The sequence below is a fragment of the Schistocerca piceifrons genome, chromosome 6, assembly GCF_021461385.2.
Source record: "Schistocerca piceifrons isolate TAMUIC-IGC-003096 chromosome 6, iqSchPice1.1, whole genome shotgun sequence".
Taxonomy (NCBI): domain Eukaryota; kingdom Metazoa; phylum Arthropoda; class Insecta; order Orthoptera; family Acrididae; genus Schistocerca; species Schistocerca piceifrons.
This window is the reverse complement of record NC_060143.1, coordinates 331,330,082-331,356,054: the sequence shown is the minus strand read 5'-3', so window position 1 is coordinate 331,356,054 and position 25,973 is coordinate 331,330,082. Positions and strand designations below refer to the sequence as shown.

Genomic DNA, 25,973 nt, shown 5'->3' with positions numbered 1-25,973 from the left:
CTTGTTTATGATACATGGGCATACGTACACATGATTATGTTAGATCTTTGTGGCAGCATGCTGACAGACGTCAGCTTACTAGTGTCATCCTCAGCAGCCTACAGATGATTCAGAGGTGGCACTGGTTTGAAGTAGTTGTCCTCACAGCACTCAGCCAGTAGCTGAAAATGTGATGAACATTCAGAGCATTGGACATCCTTTTCGAGTGAGTCCTGGAGTGGCTGAACAACCATATGAAAAGAGTTGCCGAACAGCTCATGGATCCTTGTCTTCTGGAAAGGTTGATGACTGCAGATGATTATTTTGGTGTAGTGGTGATACCATATGTGTTATTATCTTGCTGGCAAACAATGTTTTCTGTCACTCAGTCATGACAATGGCTGCTGAAGATATTCATCTGTACTACTATCTTTGCTGGAAAATGCACTGTCAACTGACAGGTTGCTATCAGAAATGTAGTATGGTGGAATTGGAAATCATTCTCAACTGCTGATCATGAATTATTCCTGATGCAATGTGGCAGCTGACTGCTGTCATTCCATATGTGCTGAGAAATACTATAAACATCACCTCAGAGGAGTTGTCCATAATCTCATTTTACATGTGGTTCTTGAAGATGTGGATAAGGTACTCAGCCTCGAGTGTAATGTCTTGACATGTAATGCACAACCACATGAAAGTAACAGAATGCACAGAATATTCTGGAAGTATCTGTTATTTGTCACATTTGTAGAAGGAAGACGTTTGATGGCCAGTATCTTGTTTTAAATGGAAGCATGTTGACAGTTTAGGAATGGCTAAAACAATTGTTGACCATCTAAAACTACACAGTTTGGAATTGGGCCTAATTTATCCAATGTACACATGGTGACAAATGTCAGGTAATGAACTGAAAGAGTCTCTGCTGATGCATAGAACAAGCCTTGTCACATTCTGGCAATTACAAAAAGGACTCCTTTCCTACAAAGGTTGTTTAGCAGTTGCAAAATAATATTTCATGGGATTGATTTAAAATAATAATGATTTTTTCAGAGGAAGCACTGCAATTCTTTAAAGATGCATGAGGTGGTTAAGTGTGGTAATACATAATGAACACAGTTACACTGATTGAATATTTGTGCTGTTGAAATTTTTACCCTGTATTTGAGTTAATGCCTCAGCAGTTTGCATCTTGAGCCCACTATAACATTTAGGACAAGACAAGCTTTTTCTATACAAAATATACAAACACATTCACAGAAATTGGATGATTACCTTGAAAAATAGTGCAGGGTAGGAACATTCAAAAGATACTTTTGAATAATTTACTATTCTACAGGATATCAAAACTGAAAAACATATACCATATGTTCATGTCTTATATGAAAATTTAATAAAAATCTACGACATTAAATAATACTGTATGAATCTGTACATCAGTTGTTACAGTATAAGCCATATGACACAAATTAAATTTTACCTGTACCATCTGCATGTGCTTCTTTTCTGTGCGTCTTCTCACAAATATGGCAGTTGCTATGGCGGTGACAACAGCTGCTGAGGTTACAACCACTGTCCCACTGACAGCATACACAACTGCATATTGTTCCTCTGAAAGACAGTGGTTGATATATTTTAGCACACTGCCGTACATGCACTGAAATAACAAGTAAATGAACAAAAATGAACTTAAGACAAGACTTGAGCATTTAGGGTCATATATATATATTAAAGAAAAGATGAAAATATGATTTTTACATATCAGTAGTATTCAAACCACGGAAATTGATAATGTGTGTTTCATCAGCCATAGTAAAACTGGTTGAAAAAGTGTCCTGGTACTTTGTGACATCATGATGTAAATATCAAGTAGATAATTAGGGACTAGAACAGAAGCAATGTGTGTGAGAACTTGAATTCATGATGTGTTTGGTGGGGAAAGAACCTTCAGCAAAGGCAGTAAAATCTCCAAAACAGCCTGACTAGCCATGGGGTAGGTTAAAGTGTCATGTGTACTCAAAAAACCCCACACACTGGAGGAACTGAAATTTAATATAAAATACAACTAAGTAGGGCTGTTATGTATGTCTCACATTTTGGGTGCTGTATCTCCTTTGAAGAGCAATTCTCATCTTCACTAACTAGGATAAGTTATTTCCTGTCAGACTAATTTTCTGAACCAGTTTCATTTTTTACACCTTCATAAATATTGTAAATATAATTTTTACTAAAATACAGACGCCTCACAGCGAAGATCAATGATGCAAATAGAATGTGGATGAAGAGCCACTATTATTATGCAGATGGCAACAAAATACCACTCAAGAAAAGTAAATGTGAAGTTTTTCAGAGTGATATCAATGAATAAAATTAGACATGTAAAATATTAGTGGGACAGTAAGAGAAATTTTGTACATTGTGAAATGATGAAGTGTCAGTTATCATGTCATTTTGAGAAAGGGAAATGTTATCAAGCCCTTAATTTTCTTCATTACTATCAAAACGTCAGGCTTTTATTACACAGTATCACATACAACAGGCCTAAATAAGATTCTACATCAGCAATCAGCTAGAATTTGTGAGAGTTACCAAAAAGGCTAAGCTTCTGTGACCACAGTAATAAAAATTATCTGACATGAACTACTAGATAGCTCATTCTGTCTAAAACATAAGAAGAGATCATTCCATAAAGAACTATTAACAGTATTACTGCATTTAAACATAAAACCTACAAAATATTCAACAAACTTACTAGCATCTAAGTTTTACTTTTGTGAACATCATACCTGAAAAGGGAGTTACCAGATGTGGGACAACAACATTAAAGACACTGCTTTTCTATACCACACAAAATAAAAAATAAAAAATACATCTACAATTCTTGTTGTGATATTGAAGGTAGTGGATGATCCTGCAGGAAGCAGCACCCTGCCCCATGTACTGAAAATCCTCAAAGCTGTGTAGATGAAGGTGCCACTATTAACCTCTGAAAGCCTTTGATGGTACACAATAACACTTTCACTAGGAACTCGAATGTCAGGAAATAAGTTCTTCACAGATTTAGAAATTTAAGGATTTTGCACACTGCTTCCAAAAATAGGTACGGTACTTCAACATTCTGGAGGAACTTAAATTTGCTAGTAAGAGACAGCATTCTGATTTTGTTCTTAATGAGCAAAGTAACTTCAAAACTTTTACTTCAGAATCTTTGAAGAACTTATTTCCTTGCATTTCAGTTCCCAGTAACAAGCTGCCCTTCACTACCTCCCCACTATAAATTATATTGTCTGTTATTTATGTTACTCTTGTAAGTTACTCCTATAAGTTACTGTTTTTCATTACTTCATGTCTGTTCCTGTTTCATTTTTGTTTTTATTAATTATTACTTTAGTCAAAATATGGACTGGAATATGAGGGAATAGGACAACATACATTTTCTCAAAGTTTATTCCATCTTCTTCCTTTATGAGACTAAGTTTACAGTCATCACAATATATTTATTTTCAGAATGACCTAAAAATTCTTATTTTTTGAACATGTTTTTAAATTCTGGCTAGTTTTAAACTGTCAGAAGCCAAATATTTTTTTCATATGGTTGCTTTCTCATATACAACTGCAAATATTTTTAAGAACTTTACTTTTAAACAAACTTAGTTTCAGTTACTTTGTATAATTATTTGTATGTTGTGCATGCACCAATGACCTCTGGGGTAGATTTACATCATTTATATAACTGGCATGAAGTGGCAATTTTGACTCATGTTATTTTTACATGTTATGACTACTGCTGCACAGCAGAATGAGGTATATTGGTTTTTTATTATACTTCTGTCATCCGTATTTTTATTTCTTAATGTAGTAGCTAGTAGTGAACTTTCTTTTACTTCTATAGTAAGATTGCTATTGTATAGCAAACTGGTAATTCTATTCAAAAAACTTTGCAATCAAAACAATAAAATAAAATAACGTACATCATTATGGCTTTCTAGATTGACATTTTATGCTAAATTCTGTTCAAGAAAGTAAATTTGCAGTGACGTATAAAATATTTTACATCTTAATTTATCAGTCTTATCTTAACTATATAAACTATTTACATCTTTTCATTCAACATATCATCTCTCATATCGTTAGGAGATTATTAACTTTTATGCCTTCTCTACAGAATAACATTTAAAATACATAAAAATGAGGTAAGCAGAAAAAAGTGGGAATCTTTAAATCAGTGTGCTATTTGTCTGTACAGAACAACTTTATTTTCAGTTGTATTAAAGGCACATTCAAAACATGAAGTTAATGTTACCATCGACACTACTTTCAATATGCAGCAGTTCTTGGACTCACAGAATTCAATATCCCACAGAATAGTTTTATGATTAAAATAAATTGTTTATAAATGAACATGTCCTCTAATTCTTTCATGCTGGCAAAGAAGGAGAGAATGTTCTCAGTTTTCAAGCCACATCAATAGTGCAAAAATTATTGAGCTTTCAACATCTGTACTTGCTGTCACCCTAAGGAGTTAACAAAAAACCAGACAAGTGTGAGAAGGAGTCACACTCTGAGGTTTCAGCACAAATTTAATTATGTATATAGATAATAGTAATAATCACCCATGACCCAACAGCCTGGTGCAAGTCTTTCTACTGGATACCACTTCAGCAACTTGTGTATCTGTAACATACTCCAAATATAACCTACCTCAGTTACCCAACTGCAGCAAGGATACCTACTGTTTAATATGGAATCTGAACCACATATTGTTTCTGTTGATTCCTCATATCATTGGGAGGTGAAGGCTAGGTTAAAATAAAGACTGAAAAATCCATGGTCTGACCAAGATACAATCCCATGACCTCTCAGTTTGCAGGCAAGTGGTTTATTGCTCAACCATCAGGAAAACATATTTATAGATAGTTCATCTATAGGTTTTGATGAGTGAGTTTTCAAGTATCACAATATTTGAACTATATGCCCACATCTTTTGATTGCATTGACTTAGAAGTTTAAGTTATGTACACTGCCAATTCTTGAGACAAAGGGGTTTCAACAGTCAGACCGGCAGACAGACAGACAACAAAGTGATCCTACAATAGTCCCATTTTTACTGACTGAGGTACACCTAAAAATTGCTGTGGCTTGAAAATTAAAACTGTACACAAATGTATTACATAAATTTATATTGCATGGAACAGACCATCTCAAGAGCAGACTTATTATAAATCTAAGTACAAATAGTATCAAATCAGCCTATTATAAAAATTATAAGTAAAGAGATAATAAAAAAGTTCAAATAAAATGTAAATAATATAGTTAAGTTACTATGAAAGGTAACAACCACAAGAAGAAAGTGGTAGAGGGGAATTGTAGATGAACAACTACAAGAAAATTAATATTTATCAGTGATGAAAAAAGTTACACACCAGGTGGTTCCATTGTCTGCTGGATGATTGTGATGTTCTGAGGTGGTATACTTAAGGGAGCACCATTGGTTCCATTAATTTTTAGTCCACCAGTTCTCAGCATTTCAACCAGTGTTGGCAAAACTACACTCACTTTCTGTACATCTGTGTCGACTAGCCTCAGTGTTGCCACGATACTACCTGTAAATTAATTTCACTGAATGAACAAACCTAGTAAAAGGTATATTAATTTGTGATATAAGCAAGATGTTATCACTATAAAATGAATGAGAGAGCAGTATCCATAGCTTTAAACTAAATAACATTTTTGTTTCAATTTGACTAATCGATTATGTATGTTTCACACTACTAGCCTACTGATTGGGTAATGTGTTTCTCTGATTCTTTCTAAATCTTATAGTTGCTGATGATTGTTCTACAATTCACAAATGTTGACATATTAGCGAATCCAAGCACAGCTTCACAAATTTTCACTACCTGTAAAGTGTAATGTTGAGCTGAATAATGAATTAGCTGGAGAGGAATCAATTGTGGCAAAGCTCCTGAAACTGAAAAAGAAGATACTCTGAACATACTAGATGAACTCTGAGGATATATGGAGAGATGAGTGGCAGTCGGCACTAATCCACCCACTCCATAAAAAATGAGACATAAAGGATATAATAATTACTGGCATATTTTATTACTATCTGTTCCATACGATATCCTCTCCAAAGCAGTCCAGAACAGAGCTGAAGATCATCTCAATGAACATACTAGTGAATATCAGACCAGATTCAGAAAAGGATGTTCTTACGCAGAACAGATTTTTGGTCTGGAAAGCATAGTCAGGAATGAGATGACTGGTAGATATGACTATGTGGTTGTATTGATTGATTTCAAAAAAGCATATGACTCAGTTGACCGTGAGCCATCATCAGTGTTCTGGAAGAATCTCGAGTGGATAACACATCAATAAGTCTGATTAAGCAGACTCTAACTAACACTGTATCAAAGTGAAATTCATAGGAAGATCTCGGAGCCCTTTGAAATCAAAACTGGATCAACCAATGCAATGGAATCTCTCCACTCTTGTTTATCTGTGTTTTGGAAAAAGTCATTAGAGAATTAAGAAACGCACTGAATGAAGAAGAATGGATGACTAGGGATCAAACTGAAAGGGGTGTACAATGATTACTTGATCTTTGTGGATGACCTAGCCATTTTTGCCAAGAGTGTTAACTCAGCAAACATAAAGACTGAGCAATTGACAGAGATAGCTGAGGAAGCAGGATTATAGGTCCCCTTTGAAAAAACATAATATGTGGCAAACATCAGTGATAGGCCAGAAGGGATGGTTTTAAACCAAGGATAGATTAATCTTGTGAAGAAATTTAGATACCTAGTTGAGGTAACCCAACAGAATTGCTCAGAACAGGAATTGATCAGTCTTAGGATCTGTAAACTGGACTGAGCTTATGACCTGGTGAAAACTTCTACAATAAGAAACTGCCGAGTACTGGAGGCAAGTTAAGACACTATGATATGGTTCTCAAACCAAAAGGATTATATGCTTTGCAGATTCTGACTATGAATACACGGGGACTAGTCAATATACTAGTCAAAAGTCAGTGCTGATGAATTTAGTTCCACAGAAAAAAAGCTGTAACGCTGATACTGAAATGCTATTACTCAGTAGATGAATTCATGCAGAACAGAATGGTAATTTGAGCTAAATACAAATTGTTACATATCCCACTATAAATATATAAATACATTTTAGTGTTATATTATTATTTATTAGTATAAAAACCATTGTAATTGTACTGTAAATCTTTGACAAGTTTCCTGTAAGCAAAATAAATTGATTGCAAGTGTATGTCATGAGATGAATAAACTACAATTCACTGTTATGTTTTGCCCACAAGAGCGTAAAACTATGTCACCCAGTGTCTTTAAGTATATGTCATATATACTTATCTTTTTTATAATAAATAAATAAATAAAGTACTCCTTTCAAGATAATGAAATCTACTATATGTTAGCAACATCTGACAGAGCTGTTTCCTTGTTCTTCTAAGGCTACATAACTTGCACAGAATGCTGTCAAATAAAACAGAATATTCAGTAATATTTCCAGTTTTCTCTTAGGTTCCTGCTTAACAGTCACACCAGAAATCAGGATATTCTGAAAATACTCTACGAAGTTTTTGAAATGATCAGAAGGCTATGATATGATCTGTCTGTCACAACAGTGAATTTCCTCCAATCGCATCCATTGACTTTGCTAACTCACAGCCAAACTGTAACATTGGAATATGAAACAATATCCCTAGAAATTCTGTCATATGCTGAGAAGCAACCAATACAAGAAACAAATATAAAATCCAGCAATCAAACTTATAATAACAAGGTCAATAATTGTCAATCTCATGCTCACCACATCAAAAACAAGAGTATGAATTCATATATTCCACCAAAAACAAGTCATTACATTCAGCAATTATAATTGGCTACCATAGACTGTTACCTAATGAGCTACAACATGGAAACAAATTGCCAATAGCAGCACACTGTGGAAGAGTCACTGACACCGTAAGTGCCCTTTAGCCATACCCTACTGCATTCAATTTGTGGTCTAGATACATTTCTCATTGTGTGCTTCTTATTTCCTTTGAAATAAAATAAACTTGTTGTGGTAATGGAAAGACATTCATTATAAGCACATATGTTTGATATAGAATGAGGAACTGTATAAAAAGATTGAACCAGTAACATCACTGATAAAAAAGAGAAGATTGTTTTTCTATGCACACATTGTCAGAATGTCTGATGACAATTTAACAATGAAAATCTGGAATTTCATAAGACCAAAAAGACTGTTATTGTTCTAAAACAGTGATAGAGATCTTAAAGAAATCGTTATCTTGGAGGACAAAAGCAGGGACAGGAATGCATTTAGAAAGAAACTGAAAAACTACCAGGGTTTTAAGCTGAAAGAAGAACTGAAAAGATGAAGGGAGAAGAAGGCAAGAAGTGATGGGTTGAATTGAATTGAATTGAATTTTATTTGATCCTGTAAGATTACATTATGTACAGTAAATGTACGTGTAATATAGGACATGTCAAAGTATTAAAATTCTTTATCAATTATTTTTCTACACCTTTAGCTTACATTTTTACATCACTGATAATGAGTAACAATATATACAAATTTAATGGCATAAGTATTCTGCAACACTGTAAAACTCTTTTTCAATGAGATAGTCTTTAAGTTTCTTTGTAAATTCATTGTGAAGTACACTATCTTGCAAGGTTTTGGGCAGACTTCTTAGTAGTCTGATACCAGAGTACTGGGGTCCTTTTTCTAGCATTGCCAGTCGGTGGGGTATGCTCCGTACTTCATTCTTCTTTCTTGTATTGTGGGTGTGTACACTAGCATTTGTAATCCAGTCCTCACTACCTTTTGTGATGTACATTATTGTTTTGTATATATATAATGATGAAAAAGTTAAGATACCTAAATTCTTGAAACAGTTTCTGCATGTTTCAGAGGTCTTTCTTCTTAAAATGGTCCTAATTGCTTTTTTTTGTAATGTGAACACTCGTTTTGTCTCTTGTTTGTTTGAGTTTCCCCACACCGTCACTCCATACTGTAAGTATGGTTCGAAAAGTCCATGATACACTGTACACAGAAGGTTCTTGTCTGAATACTGTGATAGCTGCATCATTAAGAATATGACAGAGCTCAGTTTCTTACAGACATTATTAATATGTTTTTTCCATTTCAGTTCATTATCCACAAGAATACCTAAGAATCTAGCAGATTCTACTTCTTCCAGCCTTGTTCCGTCAATCTCTAAATCCATGTCTACAGCCTTTTCCTTGTTTTTAAACACTGCATACATAGTCTTTTTTAGATTTATAACCAGTTCATTTTCCAACAGCCATTGAGCTGTGACATTTGCAGATATGTATGCTCTTCTCTCAAGCTGTTCCATATTTTGGTCACTATTTAGTATTGTCATGTCATCAGCATACAATATTTTCTTTTCTTCCTCCTCAACACCTATATCATTAACAAATACATTAAATAACAATGGCCCCATTACCAAACCCTGCGGCACTCCATATTTGATGGATTGGGTTTCTGATTGGTATGAGTTTCCTAATGATACATACTGCTTGCGGTTGCACAAGTATGATTTTATCCATTCACCTGGTTGCCCCCGAATGCCATAGTTGCTTAATTTTTGTATCAGCATTTCATGGTCAATGGTGTCAAATGCCTTTGAAAGATCCAGAAACATTGCAGAGACAACCTTTTTCTCATCTAAGGACTGTAAAATGTATTCTGTTAGACTGACAATTGCTGATTCTGTAGATTTACCCTTTCTGAAACCATCAAGAGATACTGGCAGGATGCCAAAAGTGGCAGATCAACAAAAGCTAAACATGGAAAATGCAATCCAAATACAACTGAATACATGAAACAACAACTATGAGGAGTTCGGTCTCAAAGCAAGTAAATCAAATACTGTGGTCATAAAGGTAGGCAGATAAGAAGAACAGCCAGAATTACAGCTGACTGAAAGATCCTTTGAGGATGTGCAACATTTCCCATATTTGGGAATTGTGATAGACTGTGAAAACTCAACTGGAAGTGAAGTTCTAAATGGTACATATAAAGCTGCCAGTTTCACAATCACGTAAAGTACCTCATGTGAGACAGTCAGATAACACACAAAACCAGTACATACCACATTCCCATTTTGACCTATTCACTGCAGACCTATGCTTTCACTGAGAGAATAACTACATCAAGATGCTGAAATGAAACAGTTATTATTGATGTTCCAACTTGAGCTTACTGCAATTTCGTTAAAGAGAATTACACCAGAAGAGTTTTTCTTTCATTTATAAAGCATCTTTCATGTTTATTGGTGTTTCTTTATGTATGCTCCAAACCACTGCTTCTTCCCTCCTTGTTAGCAGTGGTTGATGTTACTGTGCAGAGTGAAAATGACACATAACTTTTATTAAATTTACAAAAGTGAAATGTAAATAATGCAGCACAAAAAATATTGCAGAATGGCAAAAACTCCCAAGTGCATATGTGAATCAGAGTCTTCTGACATCAGCCACAGCTAGCAAGGAGGTGAGAAGCAGTGGTTTGGAGAATATGTAAAGAAACACCAGTAGTCATGGAAGATTATTTATAAATAAAAGCAAAACACATCTAGTGTAATTCTCTCTGATTAAAGTGCAGTAAGCTTAAGATGGAAGACCAATAATAACTGATTTTAACAGCAGCAGTGAAAGGTGGCCATGCAAAAAAACATATGCTGAAATGAAGTTTATTAAATCTATGCTGAAGCAAAGAAAACAGAGTAAGATAAGAAATGAAAGGAACAGAACAGGTGCAGGCGCAAAACTCAGCTTACTGGAAAAACTCATCAATCTAGATTAAGATGGTATGGTCATCTGAAATGGATAGAGGAAATCATAATAGTGCAGCATATTGTCCACATATGGGCATATTAGTGTGAAGCCTATGTAGTGTATTGGAGCAGTGCTGACAGCAGGTGAGTGCAAGATGTTGTCAGTGTAATAATTCAACAATGTCACTGTAATTTTGTGGGGCAGATTAGCTTGCTGAAATAGGTAACTCAGTGGTACTGCACAGACAAATACAGCAATGGGCAAGGGAGATTACCACAGTGACAGTGGCAGTGGTGCCTTTGAATACATGACTGGTAGTGGAGCATATGCACAACAAGCAAGCTGCTGTCAGCTGTAAATATTGGACATTTTTGTAATAAAATTATTCTTAGTCTCGCAGTCCCACAATGATGATGGAGCTGTGATGGACAAGGACACCACATGGACCTTCTAGTAGAAGTTACCAGTTTGAGACCACAGCAGTGCAACAGCTGTCTGCTCTAAGTCCCTCCTTGGAACTAGTGTCATGGTACAGCTGCCCATCTGAGGTTATCTCCAGTGGCATGGCTGACTCCTGACTAGAGGGCAGTGAGTCGCGCCCTGTGCACGCCAGCCATCATCCTTCATTGCTGAACAGGTGTCCCAACATGGTGGATATCCACCATCATGATGCATCTGTGGATCTCCTGGCATCACAGCAGATAAACCATTGTTGAGTACATGCCGCTGGCCTGGAGAACATGCTACCGACTTATGTAATAGGCCTGGCAACACTCAGTACAGTATCAGTGTCAGCACTGTGGAGCGTACAGACAACCAGCCCAGCAGAATTCAGTGGCCAGCCAGCCAATGACCCAGTGTATCAAGCAGTGCATACATGACAATAAAGAACTTGTTACATTTGCAGCTGCTTTTCCCTGCAGCCTCCTGGGCTTCCATGTCTCCTCCACCACTTGTTGGCCCAATCCTGCCTCATTGCCACACCAACCTGCATTGGAGGTGGTACAATAGCCAAGAAGTCTCTTGAAATGGCTATAACTGGGAAAAGACATGATGGATGGCCAAGAAGAAGATGGACTGACATACTTAAGAAGGATGTCACTGAAAGTGGTCTCCTTTGGGTTAGGATTTGTGAGGGAAAGCCATACGAGAACTGAAAAAGTGGAAGAAATTTGTCACCAGCATCTATGAAACTGGCATTGTGACATGGCGTGATGATAATGTATTATTATTATTATTATTGTATCCGTATTGGTATCCCACTACAGCTACTGCCGGGTCTGGGTGCTGATAAGTCCTCTCCATTTGGCTTGGTCCTCCCACCACTTTTCTTCCACCTCTTGCTTCCAGGTCACACCCCTCCTTTCCACAGATATTCTCACTCCCATTTTCCACTGCGTTCTTTGGTGCCCCCTAGGTCTTTTTCCATCTATCTTTAGTTGTTCCATAATTTTGGGAAGTCTCTGCCCATGCATCTTCTTAACAGGCCCGTACCATCTTAATCTCTTTCTTTTTTCTCTCTTTTTTTAAATTTCTTCTCTCATACTTTCTTGTTTAAGGTCCTTTCTAATATCTAAATTCCTTACTCTGTCCATTCTTGTTTTTCCCTTAACTGTTCTGAGAAATTTCATTTCCCCTGCTTGCAGCCTGATCCAGTCCCTTTCTGTTATCATCCATGTTTCTCCTCCAATGGTGACAGTACGGAAGTAATAACACTTATACATAAGGAGTTTTGCTTTTTCTGAAACTTCGTTATTCCAAATCAGGTGTTTCATTGTTTGGCAGAAATTGCCTACCTTATGTAACCTCCTATTAATTTCATTGGTTATTCTTCCATCACTTGATATTTCACTCCCTAAATAAGTGAAACTGTCTACCACTTTGAGGGGTTCTCCATAATATTTCTGTTGATCCTTTTGTCTCTTCCAAATACCATTACTTCACTCTCATCTTTATTTATTTTTAATTCATACCTTTTCATTATTTCCCTCCACACATCAAGTTGTAACTGTACATCTATCCCTTTATCACCGTGTATTACTATATCATCTGCAAAAATCATCTTTTTGTCTTTTTCTTTTACTATATCTGTACCTGCCCTATTCATTCCGTCCATCACAACATTAGAAAGTGCAGGAGATAGAATACTTCCTTGTTTAAGTCCTTGTTTTATTTCGAAGTATTCAGAGTTCCACAATGATGTTCTAATTCTACAGTTGTGTCCTCTGTACATCGTCTTTATTACATTAATGTATCCATCTTCTATACCTATCTTCTTCATTTCTTCTCAGAGTCTTTCCTTGTTAACTGAGTCATATGCCTTTACTATGTCTATAAAAACAATTATCACCCTTTTGTTATACTCCCAGCTTTTTTCCATAAGTTGACGGATAGAAAATATCAGGTCGGTTGTGCTTCTTCCTTTCCTAAACACATGCTGTTCTTCACACAGCTCCTTTTCTATCTTTTCACTTATTCAGTTTAGTAAAACTCTTTCAAAAATCTTGGATGTATGACTAATAAGGTTTATTCCTCTGTAGTTTTTACAAAGTTTTTTATTGCCTTTTTTGAAGATGGGAACAATGTCTCCTCTTCTCCAATCACAAGGTACTGTACTATTTCTCCACACACTTGACAGTATTCTTTACAGCCACTGCATTCCCACTGGACCTGCTGATACTTCATCAGGTCCTGGGGCTTTCCCCCCTTTCATCTTCCTCACAGCTATTTCCATTTCTTCCTGTGTAATTTGTCCTAATTCTGCTTCCCAACTTCTCTCAGTTTCTCCATTATTTGTTGTTTCCTTGTGTACATGATCCTCAGCGTTTAACAGTTTCTTAAAATGTTATCTCCAGAGATCTTTTATATTTCCTGGATCTTCAATCACAGTACCATCCTCTGTTTCGATCTTTACCGGTACTTCAGAAGCCTTCCTTTTATTTTTCATCATTTTATAGAACATTTTCTTATTGCTCTTCACATCTTCTTCAAGTTTTTTTGTAAACTCTTTCCATGCTCTTTTCTTTGCTGTTTCCACTATTTCTTTACACTTCTTCTTTTCCTCTACATATCTTTTATGGTCCTCATCATTTTTAGTTTTGCACCACTTTCTCCATGCTCCATTTTTTCTTCTAACTGCTCGGATTGTGGTATCATCCCACCAACTTGACTGTCTTATTTTTTCCTTTCCAGACGTTCTACCACATACTTTTTGTGCTGATTCAGCTAAAGTGTCTTTGAATTAACTCCAGTCTTTTTGTACATTGCAGTAAACTTCTTTTGGAAATTTTTGTGTGATTAATTCTTTATACTTCTCAGCACTTTCACTCCCCTTCAGTTCCCAATCCCGTATACTCATCACTTTCTTCTTTTTTCTATTTTTCAGACACTGATTCATTTTCCATTGTCACACCAGTAATCTATGGTCTCCATCTGCACTCACACTTGGAATTACCTTCAAATTTGTTGCTTTCTCTCCCCATTCCACATCTACTAGAATATAATCAATTACACTCTTGGTTCTTCCATCCCAACTGTATCTGGTGATAACATGACTTCCTCTCTTCAAAACCAGCTGTTTGCTATTTTCATTCCATTCCTCTGGCACGAGTCCAGGAGTCTTTCTCCTTCTTCATTTCTGTCTCCATATCCAAAACATCCCAATACTTGCTCAAATTCCTTTCTGTCTTTGCCTATCTATGCATTAAAATTTCCCATCACTATATTAGCACTCTCTATATGGTTCTCTAACTCATTTTCAATGTCCATCTTCTCTTCTTTGCTACATCCCACTTGAGGTGCATTAATCTGGATAACGTTTAGTGTTTCTTTTTGGAATGTCAGGTTTAAGATTATGATCCTGTCTCATATATATCTCACACATTCAATATAATTTTGTACATTCTTATTCACCATCACTGTCACACAATGTCTTCCAAATCTCTTATTCCCACTACAGTATGGTTTTCCTCCTCCTCTCAAATTCTTCTTGCCTTTTCCCTTCCACTTTGTTTCACTTAATCCCAAAATATCTAACTTTCTCTCTGTTAGTAGATCTGTTATTTCTTCTTTTTTTCCATTGAGGGTTAATATATTAAGGGTGCCGATATTTAGGTTATTTTTTAGTGCATTTGGTTTCATCTTCTTGTACTGATAAATATCATCAGGTCTCCCACCATTCATACCAGTACTTGAAGAAGCTGTGGGGTCAAATTCTGAGTGGGTCGTTCCGAGGCTCGTCTGTATTTTGAAAGCAACATATGAAGACTTCCCTACTGCCTTGTTAGGCCTAACGCAAGAAAGGATTTTCTGTTGGGGTTGTCTTCCTTTGCCTTTGGAGTTTCTCCTCCACCACCAGGCAGTGGTTCCCTTCTCATTTAATCCCCAGAAAGAAGGATAAAACAGTGAAACATCCAGTTAGAATATCAACAGTATTACAAAAAGAATAGGTTGCTACTCACTGTAAAGATGATAAGCTGACCTGCAGACAGGCTCAATGAAGATAGTGTTACACATTTCAGCTTTTGGACAAGGCCTTCTTCAGAAAGGAACACACAACACACACACACACACACACACACACACACACACACACACACATATTCACATACACTACACTACACACACACACACACACACACACACACACACACACACACACACATTCACACAAGCAAGCACACCTTCACACACATGATCATTATCTTTGGCTGCTCAAACTGTATTGCATCAAATGAAAGCAGCAATTCGGAGTGGGGCAGGAAAGGGGGTGGGGTGGAATAGTAGGGTATGGGTGTGGAGGTGGAAATCCACACTGACTGGCAGAGCATGCAGCACAGACTAGATGGTGGCAGGAAAGGCTGCCAGGTGCACTGTCAGGAGGCTGTGAGGGAGGGATGAAGTGAGAGGGGAGGGTGAGTAAAATGGGAGCAGAAAAGGAGAGGAGCAGAGAAGGAGAAAAGACTGGCGGTTGTGTTGGCAGAGAGTGGTTCACAACAAGGGTGATCAGTGAGCAGACATGCATTGAGAAGAGGTAATAGGACAGAAGGAAGCGGAAACTTTTGGGTGGAGGATGTGGGGAGAGTAGATTACTGTAGGCTGAGGCTATGATGATTTCAGGAGTGGAGAATGTGTTGTCAAGATAACTCCCATCTTGGAACATTTTTTTAAAGAAAAAAAAAAAAACTGATGGTAAAGGGAGAATATAGATGTACCGGAATGTGAAGCAGCCATTGAAATCAAATATGTTATGTTCAGCTGTTTGTTATGCCATAGGGTATCCACACAGCTCTTGGCCAAAGTTTGGTGGTGGCCATTCATTCTCATGGACAGCTGGCTGGTAGTCATACTGGTATAAAAAGATGTGCAATGATTTCAGCAGAGCTACAAGTATATGACTTGATTGCTTTCAAAGGTGGCTCCTCCTCTGATGGGGAGGGATAATTCTGTGGTAGGACTGCAATAGGAAGTGCTGGATGGTTGGATTGGGCAGTTACTGCACCTGTTCTTCCACAGGAATATGATGCTTGTGGCAAGGAGTTGGGATTGGGAGTGGCATGGCAGTGGAATAGGATGCTGTACAGGTTGGGTGAGTGATGGAAGACCACTTTAGGAAGGGTTTGAGGGATCTTGGGTGGGCTGGTGATAGATAATGAAAGCCCTAACAAAGGATGTGGTTCAGTTGTTCCACTTGGGATTGGGAATGGCATGGTGGTGGAATACGATGCTGTACAGGCTGGATGAGTGATGGAGGACCGCTTTAGGAAGGGTTTGAGGGATCTTGGGTAGGCTGGTGATAGATAATCAAAGCACTAACAAAGGATGTGGTTCAGTTGTTCCTCTTGGGGTTGGGAGTGGCATGGTGGTGGAATACGATGCTGTAGAGGTTGGATGAGTGATGGAAGACCACTTTAGGAAGGGTTTGAGGGATCTTGGGTAGGCTCGTGATAGATAATCAAAGCACTAACAAAGGATGTGGTTCAGTTGTTCCACTTGGGGTTTGGAGTGGCATGCTGGTGGAATACAATGCTGTACAGGTTGGATGAGTGATGGAAGACCACTTTAGGAAGGGTTTGAGGGATCTTGGGTAGGCTCGTGATAGATAATCAAAGCACTAACAAAGGATGTGGTTCAGTTGTTCCACCCTGGGATGGTACATGCTCCATTGCAGCTGATTTTTGGTGCAGTGGTGGGAGGATTGGGGGTGTGTTAGGATATGCACAGGAAATCTTTTTGTGGACTAGGTCTGCGGGATAGTGCCTGTCTGTGAATGCTGTCCTCAGTTGGCCAGGTTGTATGGTAGGGATTTTTTGGTGTGGAAGGGAGGGCAGCTACTGACATACAGGTACTGTTGGTGGTTGGTGGGTTTAATGCGGTCAGAGGTGCAGATAGAGCCATCAGAGGGGAGGACAATATCAAGGAATGCAGGGTCCAGGTGAAGTGGATGGGAGAGAAGCTGTTGAAGTTGGGAAGATGTCATCAAAGAACCTGAACCAGACCAGGGCTTTGGGGTTTTGGGAAGTTTCCTCTAGATGGTCCATAAACAGGTCAGCACAGGAGGGTACCACGTAGGTGCCCATGGCTAAGCCATGGATTTCTTTGTATACCTTCCTTTCAAAGGAGGAGTAGTTGTGACTTAGGATAAAGTTAGTAACATGTATGATGAATCAGGTAATGGGTTTGGAATCTGAAGGACAATGAGGGAGTTTGTGTTTTATAGTGGCAAGACCATGGGCATGAGGAATGTTGGTGTACAGGGAAGTATCACCTACAGTGATGAATAGGGATTCAGGAGGTAAAGGGGTGGGGATGGTGAAGAGTTGGTAAAGTAAGTGGTTGGTCTCTTTGACATGGGATGTGACATTTCTGACAATTGGTTGGAAGTGTTGATCAATGAGGGCTGAAATTATTTCAGTGTGGGAAGAATAACTTGCTGCAATGGGTCACACAGCATTGTTGGGTTTGTTGATTTTGAAGATCACTTAGTAGGTGTGTTTTTCGAACGTCATAGGGGTGAAGAGGGCATTTGATTCAGGAAAGAGGTTCTGGGAAGAGCCTAAGATTTGTTAAACCATGGAATTCCCCCCCCCCCCCCCCCCACCGCCTCCCCCCACTTCCACCTCCACCAACCAAAGGACTAACCATAAAAATTCCATTCTCTGGAAATGTAAATTTGTGGCAAGTTCCTACGGGACCAAACTGCTGAGGTCATCAGTCCCTAGGCTTACACACTACTTAAACTAACTTATGCTATGGACAACACACACGCACACCCACACCCACACCCACCCACACCCACCCACACACACACATTCACACTCACACCCACCCATGGATGAGGGAGGACATGAACCTCCAACAGGGGGGGGGGGGGGGGGGGGGGGGGGAGCTGCGCAAACTGTGGCAAGGTAACATTCTCTGGATCGCTCCTCTTGTTTCATACTAACTTTCACATTAAAGGTTCTACCTGTCCATGCCCCTCACAAACCTGGTACTGCAAAAGCTAACTACTATGTTCCCTTTGCAAGGTACTGCTACTGTGCAATCCCTACTACATCCATCACACTTCTAAACTTGAGTCCCTTGCACTCCAATACCTGAAAGAGCATTCCAGAGACCACCTCCATAAGTTACCACCCTGCTCCCTGCTAACATCCTACTACCACCTTGGGATACTAATATCCAACCCCTATGCTACCCACATTGTTCCTCTTCGTCGACCCCTCCTAATGCCAGACCTTGCCTAGCTGACCTTTTCAACTTGACACATCCCCCAAAACTCCCTACCAACACTCCACTAAATCAAGAGCTGAAACAATCCAAGAACACTGTTGTTAATCTTGCCATAAGGTGTGTGATGGTGGTGGGTACTTGATGTGCCACATCATTTGCCTTCTTTGTTCCCATTAATGTGTGATAAGCTAGAAGAAATATTGTCAAAATTGTACTTTGTCTCTCCTCATCCTGATGTAGATGCAGGGGGAAAGTCATGGGATGCATATGCCCCTGATGAATCTCCCAAAAATGTTTATAGAAATGAAATCTTCCAAGTTTCTAAGGTAACTTTCAGAGAATAAAGTAACATGAAAACTACAAGTCTTGAAAATGGCAATGAACTTTTTAAAAATCACCAGGACACTATTCAATTGTCTGTGTGAGATTGCTTGATGTGGATGGGCTGCCAATCTGACTAGCAACATTCCATCCCAGTAAAAGCACTTGTTCTCAGTCTGATTGTACCTACTGGTAACAACAAATCTGACACAGTTCAAAAGTACATTTAGAAGTTGAGTAAGAGAAAAAGACCCTCTGCTATGAAAAAAATAACAGGAAGACTGACTTCATGACAGTGGGTGGAAACAATTGAAGAAAATAGCATTCAACTTATTTACATGCTCACATAACTGTAGCCTTCAGACCTGGGTTCACATTCATAGTACATGTACTGTAGAACAATTTAGAATCAAGTCCTACCTATTATGTCTCCTTTACTTATGACAACATACAGTTCTGAGCATTTTCTTATTACCATTTTCCTCATTTCGCACTGTCATGTTACTAGTTTTTTCCTTTTAGTTTTTAAGTAAGAAATACTTGCTTATTATGGTAGATAATTCCACAAGTATCTTTATCTCCATGCTGTGCAATGGCTTCGCATTAAGATGAGTAGAGCCAGTTGTCTAACTCACAGACCATTTTACTTTTTTTACTTTATACTTTCACGTCTCTTTTTCAATTTGCATTTGCACTACGGTATGTGAAACTTACATAAGCTTTCATAAAAATATGCTCCCAGAAATAAATTCTTAGTGTGTTTCATTCTTTTACTCATGTTATTTCTTTCTTATTTTTCACATATTTCTATTTTCCTATGTTTAAAAACAGCTTTACAGGTGGATGATTCTTATTATATTTACTCACTATACAGAGGGGTCCAAAAAATGTATCCACTGTTTAAAAGTCCATAACTTGCAAACTAATTGACGGAGTTGTCTCATTTTTGGTGAAAGTGTAGCTTAAAGTCCAACTGTAGGTGTTTGAAATGGTCACCATTAACATCCACACACAAACGATGCTGCTGAACTGCAGCATGAACTACTGACTGCAACGTGTTCAGTTGGATATTTGCACATGAATGTACAATGGTCTCTTGAAGTTCATCCAATGGGCATGGCTTTTGCCAATAAACGATGTCCTTTAGTGTTCAGCCACAGGTAAAAGTCCAGAGGAGTTAGGTCTGGGGAACATGGTGGATACTCCACAGCACTTCTACAACCTCTCCATCTTCCTGGTAGATTTTCATCGAGATACACCCTATCACGATTTTGGTAGTGGGCTGGGGCGCCATCTTGTTGAAAGTAAACTCTTCTGTCTCCATACAAGTTTTGGATGGCAGGTAAAATGGATGTGTCAAGCTTCTGAAGGTACATGTCACCGGTAACTGTCCCGTCAAAAAACAATAGCCCAATCAAGCCCCGTTATGACAACCCACGTCACACATTTACTCCTGGCAAATTCACTGCTTTATCTACATGGATGTTTGGATTTTTGGCGGCCCAGCAGATGCAATTGTGGTGAGTTTGAACTGTGCCTCATCAGACCACACAATCATCTCTGCAAACTCTTCATCGTTCCGCACCATGTTAGTAAACCACTCGCAGTACTCCATTCTACGATCTGGGTCATCCTTGTTCATTGCGTGTAGCAATCATGGGATGTAGCACTTCCATTTTGCTGTCTTCAAAATTCGCCAAACACTTGAGCGACTCAATCTAGTTTCATGGGCACACTATCTCACAGACTCCTGTGGTGAGCGAGTGAATTGTTGTAACACATGATGGGAGTTAGCTGGACTTGTTACTGTTACAGGTCATCCAGATAGTTGTTTGTGTACATCTTTAATACAGCCTTCGGCTTCAAATTAGTCTTGAATGCGATGAATCGTTAAACGTGTCGGTGGCTCTGTTTGATACTCATTACACCATTGCCGTTGAACCTCATTAATGTTTTCGTGCTTAAAATACCATTTCAAAACTGACTTCCTTTTATCGAATGTAAGCCTTGCGCCAGCCATGTTTACTCGAGTAACTAGGTGCAACTAAGAACAAAACACTGACTATCTGGCAACTGTCATCTGACAAAACAAAACAATGCAATACAACGCTTGTGTGGCGATTGCCAGAACTACAAACTATTACACTATCAAGGATGAGACAACTCCGTCAATTAGTTTGACAGCTATGGAATTTTAAACAGTGGATACATTTTTTTGGACCCCTCTGTATTTGTAAAAAAATGTTCAGAATTTATATCATTACATGAAGAGAGATATACCACATTACTGATAACGTAACACTACAATGCAGAGAAACATTCTCAGCAATATATTTTTTTAGAAATATTGTTTTTATTGTTTTAAAATGTCTCTAATGACAACCAATGACTAAGGGGTGTATAGGTGCTTCATTCAGCTAGATACTTACCATTAGTTAAATATATGCCATATATCATATTACTGGGCATTTCATGCACTTGATCTAGGATCTGTATCTTCAAATGATTTTCAAATTGTTTTTCATTTTTGCTAACAATTTTTCCAAAATCTTCTTCTATTCTGAAACATGCGTATCAAGAAATACTATTCTGAAACATGCATATCAAGAAGTACATGCAGAAAATAAAATAATGTGTATTAATGAGTAAGTAAGAAACACATTAGTGAGCAATAATATGCCAAAATACACACACACACACACAACAGAGAAGGGAAGAGAGAGAGAGAGAGAGAGAGAGAGAGAGAGAGAGAGAGAGAGAGAGAGAGAGAGAGAGTGTGTGTGTGTGTGTGTGTGTGTGTGTGTGTGTGTGTGTGTGTGTGTGAGGGAGGTAGAGAGAGAGAGAGAGAGAGAGAGAGAGAGAGAGAGAGAGAGAGAGAGAGAGAGGTTTTGTTATCAGTAATTAAAAATTTGTTAAAAAGGAGGTTTAACAGCTAAACTGTTGCACAAAAAGAAAAGTTACAGGTGTTTTGTATCAACACAAGTCTAAGCTTTGGACATTATAATCAATATCTTATAAGGCTGCTTAAAAAGAAACAATTAACAGGAGATGCTGCACTGAATAAAGGCACATTATTCAACATGAGATTTGTATAAAATGCAGCACAGTGTAGGCAACAATACATATTCTATCAATATATTTTCAAGATCTTATTAAATTATTAATATCCTCTGGTGCAGAATTCACTCAACCTGGGACTTTTGCAGCCAGTTTTAAAGACATGGAAAAAAATAAAACAACCTTGTAATAAAGGTCTCAGATACTCTAAGGATGAAACTGAATTCTTTCTTATATTAATTAATTAGTAATTAAAGCATAGAACAAATTAAGAATAAGTCATTAACATACTTAACAAACACTCTATTTCAATATTATGAGAAGGAAAGTTGCCACTCACCATATAGCAGAGATGCTGACTCGCAGATAGGCACAACAAAAAGATTTTCACACTTAAGGCTTTTGGCCAATGGCCTTTGTCAGTTATGAAATGATAAGTAAATCAAGACCCTAAGCTGTCAACAGGCGTTGATATACATCAACGGGGACAGTTGAAAATGTGTGCCCCAATCGGGACTCGAACCCGAGATATCCACTTACATGGCAGACACTATATCTATCTGAGCCACCAAGGGCACAGAGGATTGTGTGACTGCAGGGATTTATCCCTTGCACACTCCTCGTGAGACTCACATTCCCAGCTTAATGTCCACACACTACATTCGTAGTGCCGCTGCCCACTACACTCATTACTCGCGGCACACAATCTTACCGAATCCCGTAAGAGTTCGGGCAATGCATGTGAATCCAGCACAGAAGAAGAAGGTCAATGGCCGGTTAGCCTTAACTATATGAAGATGGTATCTCTTCTTTTGGACATGTCTGAAAGAACAGATACTATCTTCTTATTTGTCAACAATAGACACACATAGGCACACACACACTCATGCAAATGCAACTCACACACACAATTGCAGTCTCAGGCAACTGAGTGTGGTTTCAGTTGCCTGAGACTGCAGTCATGTGTGTGAATTGCATTTACATGAGTGTGTGTGTGCGTATGTGTGTCTACTGTTGTCAGGGGCCATTGGTGAAAAGCTTTAAGTGTGAAAATCTTTATGTTGTACCAATCTGCAACTCAGAATCTCTGCTAGATGGTGAGTAGCATCTTACCTTCTCATAATATTGTTACATTCCATCCTGGATTTTCCATTATTAGAAAGACTCTATTTCAGCTATAAATGAATGACAAGTGCCTCCTGGCTGTTAAAAGTTTATGTGATTTACCTAAATATGACGTTATATATTGTATTGTTTGAGATAACTTTTCCTGGAAGTCTTGTGGTCAAATGAGAACTTATCTCAGTTGTAGATTCTTCTGCTGATCCCGTCCCAACTTGATACAGTGATGTAAAAGACTCTGTCACATCACTTCCAGAGGTTCTTTTGGCAACAGGAGAACTTGACATGGTTGCAGTTGCAGTTGTACCTGCTTCTAATGGAGTTCTTGTATTAGCTGAAGACACTGTGTTTCTGCCTGTCGACAGTACTGTAGTATCTGACACTGACTCAGTCATTTTAATAGTTGATGTGACAGTAGAGGCAGTTGGTGAAGATGAACTTGTTGAAACTACTGTAGACATACGTCCAGTGCTAGATTCTGTGTGACTAGATGTTAGATGTTCCACTGGTCTGACAGTCATAGCAGCACTTTCAGTGATGCGAGTAGTTGTTTTTGGAGGAACATCAGCAATAAAAACGCTGTAAGTAAAATAAGAGTGAGTCACTGAATTTGCAATGACACATTTATTTTGCTCTTTATGTAGATACCATGAGTATTAAAATCAATCCAACATAACATGAGGCACTAAAAGAAATTATAAATAATGTATTTAAAATTATTGGGCCATTTTTTGCCAATTAACAAAATGTTAAAATTAGAAAAAGAGAAACTAATAAAATATTACTGCAAATTCGTTCCATGCGTGAAACAAAAGAACACAATTACCAGATTTATTACATGGCTCAGTGTTAATAATTACAGCACAATCTTTACAGTTTATGAGTGTATATGCAAGGGTAGATTGTTAAACCTGATATAATTCTTCTAATTTTATTAAGTGCTGTCACTATTGGCAAGAGTGAATCCTGTAATTGTGTTATTCAGACTCTCATACAGAAGAAGTGACTGCAAAGAAGGTGATTTAGGGATGTTCTGGTAACACAAACATTTTTCCCAGTTTAAAGATCTGAAATTTTCTTCTAGATCTGCTGAGAAATGTTTTGGTTATATGGAACTTCCATGCGTAAGCTTTTTCAGTTTTGAATTTTATAGTATTCTCATGTAGTCTTGCATTAAGAATGTGTTATTCAGTATACTAATACAGTCTGGATCAACATTTTGTTTCTCAAGGACTGTCAGTACAGATTTTGTTGAAACTAGGTTCTTACTCACTATGTATGAAAATAAGATTAAGTGGTATCAATATAATGGAAGGAAACATTCCACGTGGGAAAAATTATATATAAAAACAAAGATGAGGTGACTTACCGAACAAAAGCGCTGGCAGGTCGATAGACACACAAACAAACACAAACATACACACAAAATTCAAGCTTTTGCAACAAACTGTTGCCTCATCAGGAAAGAGGGAAGGAGAGGGGAAGACGAAAGGAAGTGGGTTTTAAGGGAGAGGGTAAGGAGTCATTCCAATCCCGGGAGCGGAAAGACTTACCTTAGGGGGAAAAAAGGACAGGTATACACTCGCACACACGCACATATCCATCCACACATACAGACACAAGCAGACATATTTAAAGACAAAGAGTTTGGGCAGAGATGTCAGTCGAGGCAGAAGTGTAGAGGCAAAGAAGTTGTTGAAAGACAGGTGAGGTATGAGTGGCGGCAACTTGAAATTAGCGGAGATTGAGGCCTGGCGGATGACGAGAAGAGAGGATATACTGAAGGGCAAGTTCCCATCTCCGGAGTTCGGATAGGTTGGTGTTGGTGGGAAGTATCCAGATAACCCGGACGGTGTAACACTGTGCCAAGGTGTGCTGGCTGTGCACCAAGGCATGTTTAGCCACAGGGTGATCCTCATTACCAACAAACACTGTCTGCCTGTGTCCATTCATGTGAATGGACAGTTTGTTGCTGGTCATTCCCACATAGAATGCATCACAGTGTAGGCAGGTCAGTTGGTAAATCACGTGGGTGCTTTCACACGTGGCTCTGCCTTTGATCGTGTACACCTTCTGGGTTACAGGACTGGAGTAGGTGGTGGTGGGAGGGTGCATGGGACAGGTTTTGCATCGGGGGCGGTTACAAGGATAGGAGCCAGAGGGTAGGGAAGGTGGTTTGGGGATTTCATAGGGATGAACTAACAGGTTATTAAGGTTAGGTGGACGGCGGAAAGACACTCTTGGCGGAGTGGGGAGGATTTCATGAAGGATGGATCTCATTTCAGGGCAGGATTTGAGGAAGTCGTATCCCTGCTGGAGAGCCCCATTCAGAGTCTGGTCCAGTCCCGGAAAGTATCCTGTCACAAGTGGGGCACTTTTGTGGTTCTTCTGTGGGGGATTCTGGGTTTGAGGGGACGAGGAAGTGGCTCTGGTTATTTGCTTCTGTACCAGGTCGGGAGGGTAGTTGCGGGATGCGAAAGCTGTTTTCAGGTTGTCGGGGGCGGTTACAAGGATAGGAGCCAGAGGGTAGGGAAGGTGGTTTGGGGATTTCATAGGGATGAACTAACAGGTTACGAAGGTTAGGTGGACGGCGGAAAGACACTCTTGGCGGAAAACAGCTTTCGCATCCCGCAACTACCCTCCCGACCTGGTACAGAAGCAAATAACCAGAGCCACTTCCTCGTCCCCTCAAACCCAGAATCCCCCACAGAAGAACCACAAAAGTGCCCCACTTGTGACAGGATACTTTCCGGGACTGGACCAGACTCTGAATGGGGCTCTCCAGCAGGGATACGACTTCCTCAAATCCTGCCCTGAAATGAGATCCATCCTTCATGAAATCCTCCCCACTCCGCCAAGAGTGTCTTTCCGCCGTCCACCTAACCTTAATAACCTGTTAGTTCATCCCTATGAAATCCC

General features: G+C 38.6%; 1 protein-coding gene across 1 annotated transcript in view; it reads right to left on the bottom strand.

Annotated features, from left to right (window-relative positions):
• Positions 1-25,973, bottom strand: part of LOC124802759 — a 428,511-nt gene that overhangs the window by 55,107 nt on the left and 347,431 nt on the right. Inside the window, exons 28-31 of the mRNA XM_047263751.1 lie at positions 23,160-23,633; positions 21,305-21,435; positions 5,403-5,582; positions 1,460-1,590 (exon numbers count right to left, since the gene is read on the bottom strand). Coding sequence (XP_047119707.1) covers positions 1,460-1,590; positions 5,403-5,582; positions 21,305-21,435; positions 23,160-23,633 — 916 coding nt within the window. The remainder of the gene's footprint in view (positions 1-1,459; positions 1,591-5,402; positions 5,583-21,304; positions 21,436-23,159; positions 23,634-25,973) is intronic.